The sequence below is a fragment of the Dreissena polymorpha genome, chromosome 11, assembly GCF_020536995.1.
Source record: "Dreissena polymorpha isolate Duluth1 chromosome 11, UMN_Dpol_1.0, whole genome shotgun sequence".
Taxonomy (NCBI): domain Eukaryota; kingdom Metazoa; phylum Mollusca; class Bivalvia; order Myida; family Dreissenidae; genus Dreissena; species Dreissena polymorpha.
Window position 1 is genome coordinate 53363452 of NC_068365.1, and position 12943 is coordinate 53376394.

The 12943-nt window shown below is 36.7% G+C and overlaps 1 protein-coding gene across 1 annotated transcript; it reads right to left on the minus strand.

Moving 5' to 3' along the window:
- Positions 1-672: 672 nt before the first annotated feature.
- LOC127849847 (IST1 homolog) lies at positions 673-10310 on the minus strand. Its single transcript, XM_052382599.1, is given in 6 exon segments — positions 673-824; positions 1229-1238; positions 3862-3899; positions 6363-6742; positions 9949-10109; positions 10111-10310. Coding segments are annotated over 6 exon segments (849 nt in total). The 5' UTR covers positions 10219-10310.
- Between the last annotated feature and the right edge of the window lie 2633 nt (positions 10311-12943).

Genomic DNA, 12943 nt, shown 5'->3' on the forward strand with positions numbered 1-12943 from the left:
CAGAAATATATATGTCAGAGAAAAAATATATATTTCATTTGCATTTTCTACACAAACGGTGAAGATGACATACACGATAAACACAAAACGTGATGCAGATTATTTAATAATAAATAGACCAGTCAAACGTGATTGAGTTTAAAATCGTGTCTTGGAAAAGATAAAAAATCACAAAATGTACATGGTGCTGCTCAAAAGGGGGCAGGATGGAAAGCTGGCCCATCCAAGTGGCGTTACAAATTATATAATGAATCTAGGAATCCATGTGTCAAACAAATGAAATTAAGGTTTAAATCATAGTCTTTCCATAAGCCATTTACCAATTGAAAAAAGTTTATTGAAATTTAACACATTATTGTTTTGACCAGCCAATAGAAGCCGGAGGGGATTTGGGCAAAAAATGGACAAAGGAGCAGCCCCATATTCCACCATTGATCTTTTCCTTTTGTCAACAAGGGTCTAATTAACAATTCTATAAGCAGAAGACCAGTTACAGTACAACAAATCACTAAATTTATAGAATAACATACATTTTAACATATAAAGTATTACACACAATACAAAACATATGCATTCATAACAATTAAGGCATTCAGTTTAAAAAAATAACAGTAACAACACAGAATTCTAAACATTGTAAATATGTACATTGTTCATGTTGATACGCCTTGTTCACTTTTTTCTCTTTAACTCATCTACGTCCTCACCCCCAGAAGACTTGGAGCCCGGGAGATCAGGCAGGATACTGTTGGGTACGGCTGGGAGTTCTGGGAAACTGTCCTCGTATCCTCCACCACCCTCTGTAACGTGAAACAAACATGAACCTCATTTTAACCAAGTGGTTTAACATTTAAAAATCGGTTCAGTTGGTTTTGTTGAGTCTGTTAACAATCAACTATTAAATATTTCGGGGCATTTATCAATGGTTTTTGGTTAAGTGGTTAATTTTGAAACTAGTTAACAAAAAGCAGATTTTTTCATTTGTAATGAAGAGAAATTACTCGGGCTCTGGTGGTAATCTTTTTTTTAATTAATGAATTTAAATAATTTTGAGGTTTTTGTTAAAGAACCACTTAATCAACATGTGTTTTTGACAACAAGTCTTTTAAACAAGATGTGTTTTCCTCCTTCAAGTCATTTTTTTCCACTTTGTCATGGAATTTTTCCCAAGCAATCCATTTTCCCACTAAATTGCTTTTAAATTAAAATTTAAAACCATTTTGTTCACCGGAAACAAACTGATGCACATATGTAAACAAGAGCACCGCCTTGCGGGTGCAGACCGCTCATCTAATTTCTTTTTAAAGGTGAAGGGACTCTCATTTTCAATCACAAAGGAGGGAGGGGTGGAGTGAAGAGGGGTGGAGTGAAGAGGGGTGTATAGTGTGGGGGCGTGGACATTTATTACATTATCTTCCAAAAATGAGAAAAAAAATGCAAAAAAGAAGAAAATCGGGGGGGGGGGGGGATTGGTGGGAGGGGATTCTTGGGTGCGATGGTTGGACGGTATTTCAAACATAAAATAATAAAAATAAATATTTGTGTTTTTTAACCGTTTCAAAAAAAATGGGGGGGGGGGGGTGGGGTGGGGGTATATTGTGAGGGTGTGGTGGTCATTTGTGAGATGATCTTAAAAAAAAATCATAAAAAAATAAATAAAAAATTAGGGGGGGGGGATTCGGGGGGGGAGGGGGGAGTGGGGGGGTATTCTTGGGTGCGATGGTTTGACGGTATTTCAAACACAAAATAATAAAAATAAATATTTGTGTTTTTTAACCGTTTAAAAAAAATTGGGGTAAGGGCTATAGTATAGTGTGAGGGTGTGGTGGTCATTCGTGAGATGATCTTAAAAAAAAAATAATTAGGGGGGGGGGGGTAATTCATAGGGGGGAGGGTGGTGGTGGGTATTCTTGGGTGCTATGCTTAGACGGTATTTTAAACATGAAATAATAAAAATAAATATTTGTGTTTTTTAACCGTTTCAAAAAAAATTGGGGGATGGGGGGGAGTATAGTATAGTGTGAGGGTTTGGTGGTCATTTGTGAGGTGATCTAAAAAAAAATTGGGGGGGTTGATTCGGGGGGGGTGGGGATATAGTATAGTGTGATGGTGTGGTGGCCATTTGTGAGATGATCTTAAAAAAAAATAGGGGGGGGGAATCGGGGGGATGGGGGTGTGGGGGGTGGGGCGGTATTCTTGGCTGCGATGGTTGGACGGTATTTCAAACATAAAATAATTAAAATAAATATTTGTGTTTTTTAACCGTTTCAAAAAAAACAATTTGGGGAAGGGGGGGGTATAGTATAGTGTGAGGGTGTGGTGGTCATTTGTGAGATGACCTTTAAAAAAAAAATAGGGGGCGGAGGGGGGAGGGCACGGAGGATGGTTTGGGTGGAGTCTATAGTGGTATGTCAGGTAAGAGTAGTTTTGTCAAAGTATCAATCAAATCTAATCATAAATAAAAAAGTTATGGCATTTTTAGCAAAATTTAATTATTTGACCTTGAGAGTCAAGGTCATTCAAAGGTCAAGGTAAAATTCAACTTGCCAGGTACAGTAACCTCATGATAGCATGAAAGTATTTGAAGTTTGAAAGCAATATCCTTGATACTTTAGAAGTAAAGTGGATCGAAACACAAAATTTAACCATATATTCAAAGTTACTAAGTCAAAAAAGGGCCATAATTCCGTAAAAATGACAACCAGAGTTATGCAACTTGTCCTTTTACTGTACCCTTATGATAGTTTGCTAGTGTTCCAAGTATGAAAGCAATATCTATGATAGTTTAGTGGTAAAGTGGACCAAAACATAAAACTTAACAAAATTTTCAATTTTCTAAGTATAAAGGGCCCATAATTCCGTCCAAATGCCAGTCAGAGTTACATAACTTTGCCTGCACAGTCCCCTTATGATAGTTAATAAGTGTTGCAAGTATGAAAGCAATAGCTTTGATACTGTAGGAATAAAGTGGACCTAAACACAAAACTTAAACAAATTTTCAATTTTCTAAGTATAAAAAGGGCACATAATTCTGTCAAAATGCCAGTCAGAGTTACATAACTTTGCCTGCACAGTCCCCTTATGATAGTTAGTAAGTGTTGCAAGTATGAAAGCAATAGCTTTGATACTTAAGGAATAAAATGGACCTTAACACAAAACTTAACCAAAATTGTCTATTTTCTAAGTATTAAAATGGCACATAATTCTGTCAAAATGCACGCCAGAGTTATCTAACTTTGCCTGCCCAGTCCCCTCATGATAGTAAGTAAGTGTACCAAGTTTGAATGCAATAGCATTGATACTTTCTGAGAAAAGTGGACCTAAACGCAAAACTTAACCGGACGCCAACGCAGACGCCAAGGTGATGACAATAGCTTATAAATTTTTTTCAAAAAATAGATGAGCTAAAAATAGGTCTGTTTCTGGTTGCCCGACCGTGTCTCCCGAATCGGCGCCAACCCTCAACTTTTTATTGTGGTGATATACATGTTTTTCTTATTATAAGCTTTAGTAGCCTTCAATTCTAGTACCCGATAATTTAAAAAAAAATCCCTACCTACCCACCCTTTTTTTTCCCAAGAAGACCAGAAACGGACCTTTTTTTTGGTCTAAGCTTTACTTCCTACAGTCTTACTTCATGTCAGATTGTGTCACAAAAATTTGATTTACCTATCGCGAGATAATTACCCAATTATTATTGTTAATTGACAGATTTAAAAATTATAATGTAAAAGTCTTCAATGCTGCAAGCATGACTCTGTTGTCCTTGAACACCAACTGTGTTCTCATGAGCCACCTTCTGGGAAAACTGGGCTTGATGCAGGTGCGTAAAGTTTTGTCCCAGATTTCAATGTACCCTACCTGGTAATAGGCCTGAGGCATCATCATGCCACCACCTCCTCCTCCTTCCATTCCACTTCCACCGCTTGCTCCTCCTTTCTTGCCATCATCCAGATCTATCAGCATATTCTCCGCAAGCAGTATCTCGTCCTGTCCCATCACCGACGGGTCCGCCTCAAACGGAACGTTATACGACTTGGCGATCTCGATCATGTATCTTTCAATCAGGATCGTTGGTGGAGCCTGAACGCCGAGTTTATGCATGACTTTCTCACTGACATTGTCCAGAGAGTTTGTGCGGCTGGCTTATCTGTACTCTTTGCCGTATTTGATTGTGAGCTGATCAGCAATGACTTTAATCTCCGGACAATCTGTCTGCAGGCGCGGTGACGCCCAGATCAGGCTGGCTATGGCCTCCTCAAGGCCTGGATCCAACTCCCTGATATCAGAGACAAACAATGATTTGTACAGATGTACGTAGTTTTCATAACATCTCTAATAAAGCATTTCATAACATCTCTAAGAATTATCTTCTAACTTTTGTCTTAGCTAACCGAGCAATAGTTTTTAGCTGACCAAGCAATGGCTACCAGTAATTGAAAGTTTTCTCTGCAGCAGAATCCGCTAACAAATGTCAACACAGTGATTTATCCCTTCAACACAAGGTTCTTTGGAGTAAATTGTTAACTCTTGAAAATGAATTGATCTTGCTCAGGCTACCTATGTTGACAACCTTTAACTTTTCTTGCAATTATCAATGCTTAAGTACATGTAGCAACATTCAATGAAAAACAAATTGCGAGGGCATTCATACTAAAACATTCATGTAATACTTAATGAATAAAATGTATTTCCGGGACGTATGGCATGTATGATTTCCCCTATGTTGGAACAGTTAAATTCTCCAAGAAACAGTAGTGCAACTGATATACATCATACATCTAATTTAATTTCAAGTAAAACAACTAAAATCATTTAAATGTGTCGCAGATAATGATAGCCAAACAACACATGTAAACAGACAAATCCACTATATTTCTACCATAGACAAAAAGACAAATTATGTCAAAATATCAATCAAATCTAATCATAAATAAAGAAGTTATGGCAATTTTAGCAAAATTTAATAATTTGACCTTGAGAGTCAAGGTCATTCAAAGATCAAGGTAAAATTCAACTTGCCAGGTACAGTACCCTCATGATAGCATGAAAGTATTTGAAGTTTGAAAGCAAGAGCCTTGATACTTAAGAAGTAAAGTGGATCGAAACACAAAATTTAACCATATATTCAAAGTTACTAAGTCAAAAAAGGGCCATAATTTCGTAAAATTGACAACCAGAGTTATGCAACTTGTCCCTTTACTGTCCCCTTATGATAGTTTGCGAGTGTTCCTAGTATGAAAGCAATATCAATGATAATTTAGGGGTAAAGTGGACCAAAACACAAAACTTAACCAAATTTTCAATTTTCTAAGTATAAAGGGCCCATAATTCCGTCCAAATGCCAGTCAGAGTTACATAACTTTGCCTGCACAGTCCCTTTATGATAGTTAATAAGTGTTGCAAGTATGAAAGCAATAGCTTTGATACTGTAGGAATAAAGTGGACCTTAACACAAATTTTCAATTTTCTAAGTATAAAAAGGGCACATAATTCTGTCAAAATGCCAGTCAGAGTTACATAACTTTGCCTGCACAGTCTCCTTATGATAGTTAGTAAGTGTTGCAAGTATGAAAGCAATAGCTTTGATACTTAAGGAATAAAATGGACCTAAACACAAAACTTAACCAAAATTTTCTATTTTTTAAGTATAAAAAGGGCACATAATTCTGTCAAAATGCACGCCAGAGTTATCTAACTTTGCCTGCCCAGTCCCCTCATGATAGTAAGTAAGTGTACCAAGTTTGAATGCAATAGCATTGATACTTTCTGAGAAAACGGGACCTAAACGCAAAACTTAACCGGACGCCAACGCAGACGCCAAGGTGATGACAATAGCTCATACTTTTTTTTCAAAAAATAGATGAGCTAAAAATAGGTCTGTTTCTGGTTGCCCGACCGTGTCTCCCGAATCGGCGCCAACCCTCAACTTTTTATTGTGGTGATATACATGTTTTTCTTATTATAAGCTTTAGTAGCCTTCAATTCTAGTACCCGAGAGTTTAAAAAAAAATCCCTACCTACCCACCCTTTTTTTTCCCAAGAAGACCAGAAACGGACCTTTTTTTGGTCTAAGCTTTACTTCCTACAGTCCTACTTCATGTCAGATTATGTCACAAAAAATTGATTTACCTATCGCGAGATAATTACCCAATTATTATTGTTAATTGACAGATTTAAAAATTATAATGTAAAAGTCTTCAATGCTGCACGCATGACTCTGTTGTCCTTGAACACCAACTGTGTTCTCATGAGCCGCCTTCTGGGAAAACTGGGCTTGATGCAGGTGCGTAAAGTTTTGTCCCAGATTTCAATGTACCCTACCTGGTAATAGGCCTGAGGCATCATCATGCCACCACCACCTCCTCCTCCCATTCCACTTCCACCGCTTGCTCTTCCTTTCTTGCCATCATCCAGATCTATCAGCATATTCTCCGCAAGCAGTATCTCGTCCTGTCCCATCACCGACGGGTCCGCCTCAAACGGAACGTTATACGACTTGGCGATCTCGATCATGTATCTTTCAATCAGGATCTTTGGTGGAGCCTGAACGCCGAGTTTATGCATGACTTTCTCACTGACATTGTCCAGAGAGTTTGTGCGGCTGGCTTATCTGTACTCTTTGCCGTATTTGATTGTGAGCTGATCAGCAATGACTTTAATCTCCGGACAATCTGTCTGCAGGCGCGGTGACGCCCAGATCAGGCTGGCTATGGCCTCCTCAAGGCCTGGATCCAACTCCCTGATATCAGAGACAAATAATGATTTGTACAGATGTACGTAGTTTTCATAACATCTCTAATAAAGCATTTCATAACATCTCTAAGAATTATCTTCTAACTTTTGTCTTAGCTAACCGAGCAATAGTTTTTAGCTGACCAAGCAATGGCTACCAGTAATTGAAAGTTTTCTCTGCAGCAGAATCCGCTAACAAATGTCAACACAGTGATTTATCCCTTCAACACAAGGTTCTTTGGAGTAAATTGTTAACTCTTGAAAATGAATTGATCTTGCTCAGGCTACCTATGTTGACAACCTTTTACTTTTCTTGCAATTATCAATGCTTAAGTACATGTAGCAACATTCAATGGAAAACAAATTGCAAGGGCATTCATACTAAAACATTCATGTAATACTTAATGAATAAAGTGTATTTCCGGGACGTATGGCATGTATGATTTCCCCTATGTTGGAACAGTTAAATTCTCCATGAAACAGTAGTGCATCTGATATACATCATACATCTAATTTAATTTCAGGTAAAACAACTAAAATATGTCGCAGATAATGATAGCCAAACAAAACATGTAAACAGACAAATCCACTATATTTCTACCATAGACAAAAAGACAAAGGACCACATTTCACTTGAAACTGATTGCAGTCATAAGTCATTTTTTTATGATCATCTCCACATGAAGGTCAGTCCATTGTGACAGTTTGAGCAAGATTCAGCCAGTAGTTAAAGATTTGCAAAAACAACATTATGGGACAAAATGTATTAGTCGAAAAACAGACAAAGGGACATAATTCTGCCAAACGTTAATGATACCAAAATTTCTTTACCATCATTTACACAGGCTATAATCCAATGTAAAGTTTTAACGACACGATTCTACCCAGTTACTACAAGCAATATAAAAATTAAGCTACATGGCTTATATACCAACATCTCTACTGACACACGCACAATTTCAAAGAACTTCAAACTTCAATAACAAAATATCACATTTTAACCCTGAACAAGATTTAATGCTGCAAATTGCTAGCTGATTCTAAAAGATCAAAATTCAATGTGCACTTTTGGAACAATTCATTCTAGATAGTTAAAGCAGACAAGTAAATAGAAATGTGTCAAAGACACCTGTACCCTCACAATAAAGACTATTCATGTAATTGTGCCATCTCTTGTCTCTGCTGAGCTTCTTTATGATCATCATAAATGATCACATTAAGGTGACTCATTCAACTGTGAAAGTTTGAGAGAGATCAACCATGGAGTTAAAGACTGAAGAGTTGAAGAGGGAAAAACACATAATTCTGACAAAAAATGTGGCAACCTAAATTCCTCCCATGATGGTTAATACTCAATACGAGTCAGACATTTTACAAGAAATAAGAAAGTTCATGTGACATTTACTTGTTAAAGAAAATTAAAAAAAACTGTTTAAAAAACAGAGCACAGGATGCACCGCCAATGACATCTAACTAGAATATTTTTGACTACATGACAACCATGCATTAATAGTATCAAAACATTCGACTTCAATTGCTTAAAAAAGGAAAGAAACCTATCTGGTGTCATTTATAATTTTGTTTACGGATAATTTTACTTGTTAAAGTTACACAACCAAATTTAAATTGTAAGCGCCTATGGGAATGCCAGTCAACTCGTACCTTAGTCAACTCGTACCCTAATCAACTCGTACCCGATTTGGTCAACTGAGTAGCCAGCGCTAGCCCTGCAACTCTTACTTTAGTCATTTTTCAGATTGGTCAACTCGTACCTTTTCAATATTTGTTCTTTATGGAAACAAATTGCGATGGGTGTTTGCATGCATTAGATGTTTTTTTATGTTTATTGCAGGTACGAGTTGACCAGGTTTTTTTTTCCACTTTTTGGGAAGATAGCCCACGGCTTTGGAATTGGGAATTTTTCGGCATTTTCATGAAATTGGGAAAATAAATTCATTAGCCTTTTTTTCCACACTAAAAGTCCACTGATTAGGGAAATACTAAATTTGATTTAACTCTTTATAATCATTCAAATTAAAAAAAAAATCATATAATACTTTGTTAGATGTAATTGACTTGAAATTGAGATAAAATACACACAAGACTTCTTTCAAATTTTTTTTTTATTTTTTTTTGGCAATTGGGAAATTTTTGCCACATTTTGGGGAAAAAGTATACTTTTTGGGATTGGGAACATAGCCGAATTTCGGCTATAAAATCGGGCAAAAAAAACCCTGTTGACCAATTTAAGTTATATTTTGGCATAGACTAACATAACTTGTATGTTTTTTTAATCCAGGGTACGATATGACTAATTAAAGTAATTACCTAAGTATATATATATTATTCTTATTAATATGTCCAATATACAAAGATTATATTATCTAAGAAATATATAGAAATCATTTATCTTTCAAAATATATATTTATTAACAACTATCATTACGATGTTAAAAGGAAAAATCTTACGGTATGAATCAGTAAAATATTTGTTAACTTCTTCCATTGCATGATTTTTATAAATATTACCAAATTGCAAAATAATTATCATCCATGTCAATACACTTGTGTCTTAGTTAATAAATGTTGTTGTTCTTGTTGTTGTTGATATATATGCCTCAAATTATGGTTCGTCTCAAAATTGAGTCCATGATTTTATCAATTAATCAACACCTAAAATACTTATTGACACCTACGTGACACGGGTCATACCTTTAATTGGTTAAGTCATCATGCGGTGTTTACAATCAAACATTTCATCAAAGAAAATGCCGACAACGCGGGTGTCATTTTAGATGCACGACAAACAAATTGTTTAACAAATCGCAGACGGTCCTGTTCTCAAAAAGGTGTTATTAGTCAATATTTTATCAAACAAAACGCCGACAAACACGTCGTTTATAATTATACACGTGTGAAAAATAATGAACTTGTCTACTTTTGAAAAAAAATATTATTATTTTTAATAACCTTTATCTATATTCATATCAAAAACATATACAAAAACATATTTCACGTCTTTGATATACAGTTTATATAAATAATTTTTAGGAGGGTACGTGTTGACCAATTCGGGTACGAGTTGACTAGTGGGGGTACGAGTTGACCAAAAATCAGGTACGAGTTGACAAAATCGGGTACGAGTTGACCGAAGGTACGAGCTGACTTAGGTACGAGTTGACTAGCTTCGGCCTATGGTATGTCAATACTCACTTCTGTGTCTGAATCAAGCCAAATCTTGCCAGGAGCAAATCACAGTACATCTCCAACAGCTCCATAGCCTCAACCAGGTTATCTTCCCTGATGATATGCTCCACTCTGATTCTCGCCCTGTCATCCTTACCGCCAGCTATGTAGTCTGCTATTTCTTTTAATAGCTTTCTGCCCTATTTCTGTTTTCTTTTTCTCCAACAATTTTAAACGATTAATTGTCAGTCTTAAGTTGGTTTTCAACTTATTGTAATTCGCCGAACTGCTAAACATGTTTCCTTTTTACCTTAACACCTGTTCATAAATGAAACTTTCATCAACACATACAGTTTCAATGTTTTGAAATAGTCACAAGACTTTGAGTTGTTTTCGCTTATTTACCCGTGGAGTCTAGAATGGATTCTTTTATTTTGCTATATAGGATACCGCTAAAGTTGGCCGTAAAGAGGCGCCCTCACCGCAAAGTAGTCGTATTTCCAAGATGTCTGTTAAGTCTGTCAAAGAATGCTGAAGGGAACGAATTTTTCTCGACGGTCCAGAATGGGCTAAAGATTAAATAAAATTATAAGAGTGAAGCGAATTGTCGTCAATTGAATCGGAACTAAAAACTGTGGCGAAAATTCAGGTAGACTAAAAATAATGTTGTGACTTTGCCCCCGATCCGTACCGAGCCGAGAGAAGACGGGACGTAGACCAGACGAGTGGTGCGGGTTTTAGTGCGTACCGGTGGTGACATCAGACGATGCAGATGGAACTCGTGCATTCGAAGGACCGAGACGAAGCGAACAACATCTCTTGATATTGAATTGTAAATCTTGTAAATAAACTTGTATTTTAAAGAAAAACGTCTCGGTTTTAATAGTAGAATCATATAATTTCACATTATTGGCGACGAGGGAAAACGTTAATCTAGTGAATTTGCAATTGGGGCTTTTCTGCACCAGGCAAATTTAGGAAAATTTGACACTCGTTATTCGGACGTGAAAGTCAAAAAGAAAAACCACGAGGCACATGAGGTCATTGTTTTGAAGAATACTTCGGGGCTTGTTCTGTCCTGTACCTTTCTTCAACCAGTTGGCTGTCAAGATTGGGGCTTCACTGCACTAGACAGTCCACGGCACAGTCTTCATTTTTTAAGATGAGGGGAAAGATGTGTTATTTTGTAAATTATTGTGCAGCTTTATGTATGGGTTAGATTATTAAAAGTAAATATTCTTACAAGCAAGCATTAGGAAAGAATCTTAAGAGAGTCATTATTGACATAAAAAGGGCACAATTCCATTACAGGAAATTGTTGATATTTGTGTGTTTGCATTTTGTCCGTCGTACGTCGTCCGTCGTACCTTGCAAATTTCCAAATCCTTGTGTGATTGGATTTTTTCCATCGTACGTCGTCCGTCGTACCTTGCATATTTCCAAATCCCTGCGTGATTGCATTTTGTCCGTCGTACGTCGTCCGTCATACATTGTGCGTCTACAAATCTATGGTGGGCCATTGATGTCATCATAGGACTTTGCAAATCTATGGTGGGCTATTGGTGTCATCATAAGACTTTATAACTCTATGGTGGGCTATTGAAGTCATCATAAGACTTTACAAATCTATGGTGGGTTATTGAAGTCATCATAAGACTTTATAACTCTATGGTGGGCTATTGAAGTCATCATAAGACTACAAATCTATGGTGGGCTATTGAAGTCATCATAAGACTGTACAACTCTATTGTGGGCTATTGTAGTCATCATAAGACTTTGCAAATCTATGGTGGGCTATTGATGTCATCATAAGACTTTTTAACTCTATGGTGGGCTATTGAAGTCATCATAAGACTTTACAGCTCTATGGTGGGCTATTGAAGTCATCATAAGACTTTACAACTCTATGGTGGGCTATAGAAGTCATCATAAGACTTTACCAACTATGGTGGGCTATTGAAGTCATCATAAGACTTTACAACTCTATGGTGGGCTATTGAAGTCATCATAAGACTTTACAAATCTATGGTGGGCTATTGAAGTCATCATAAGACTTTACAACTCTATGGTGGGTTATTGTTGTCTACATTAGATTTTTTCAAATCTATGGTTTGCTGTCGATGTAAAATTAAGCCTTACAAATCTATGGTGGGCAATTTGTGTCATATATTTATTGTCAATTTTTGTAGACGCATTCAGATTTATTCAAATTTTTATTTTAGTTTGTTTTGAATTATTTTGAATAATTTTTTGTGTGCTGACAAATCTTTTTAGTAAAAATCTTTAATAATTTAGAATTAATTCATTCATTTATAAAACATTTAGGGATTTTGTAAATATTTTTGTACATATAATTGACTCATTTGTTTAAGTTTTTCATTGATTTAATTAAATCTAAATCTTACTAAATTGAGCATTAAAGTTTGACACAATGGAACATCTTGACCCAACGGACAGTAGGAAAAGGGCATCCTCAACAGCTTCACAAAGAACAATGAGAAGTCCGACTGGGGCTGAGTTGAGCGCCTGAATGAGACAATTGGATCGTCAGCAGGCAGAACTGTATTTAAGAACAACCATGAGAAGTCCCACTGATGCTGATTTGAGTGCCTGGAGGACGCAGTTGGATCGCCAGCAGGAAGAACTCGACCTTGAGATTTCACGCCTTACTGATGTTATATCAAGTGGGTTGAGAAGACCAGCACTCACTCCGTCAATCAAGAGGGGTAAACCAGATGTTGATGGATCCAAATCAGCAATCAGTGTTTCAAACCCTGCAGTAAGGTTGCAGTTTGAAGGGCCTACAAGGTTTAGAACCTCTAGTCCGAAGTCAGAAGATAAAGATATAGACTTCATTACCTATAGAAAAAGACGTCCTTATCAAGAAGTAGATACTGGGGCGTATCGCCCCAAACCAGCAGTCGATGCTGTTTCCAAACGAGAGTTCTATAATGGGGCTTATAGCTCCAAACCAGAATTCAATACTGGGGCGTATCGTTCCAAACAAGAAGTCTATGCTGGG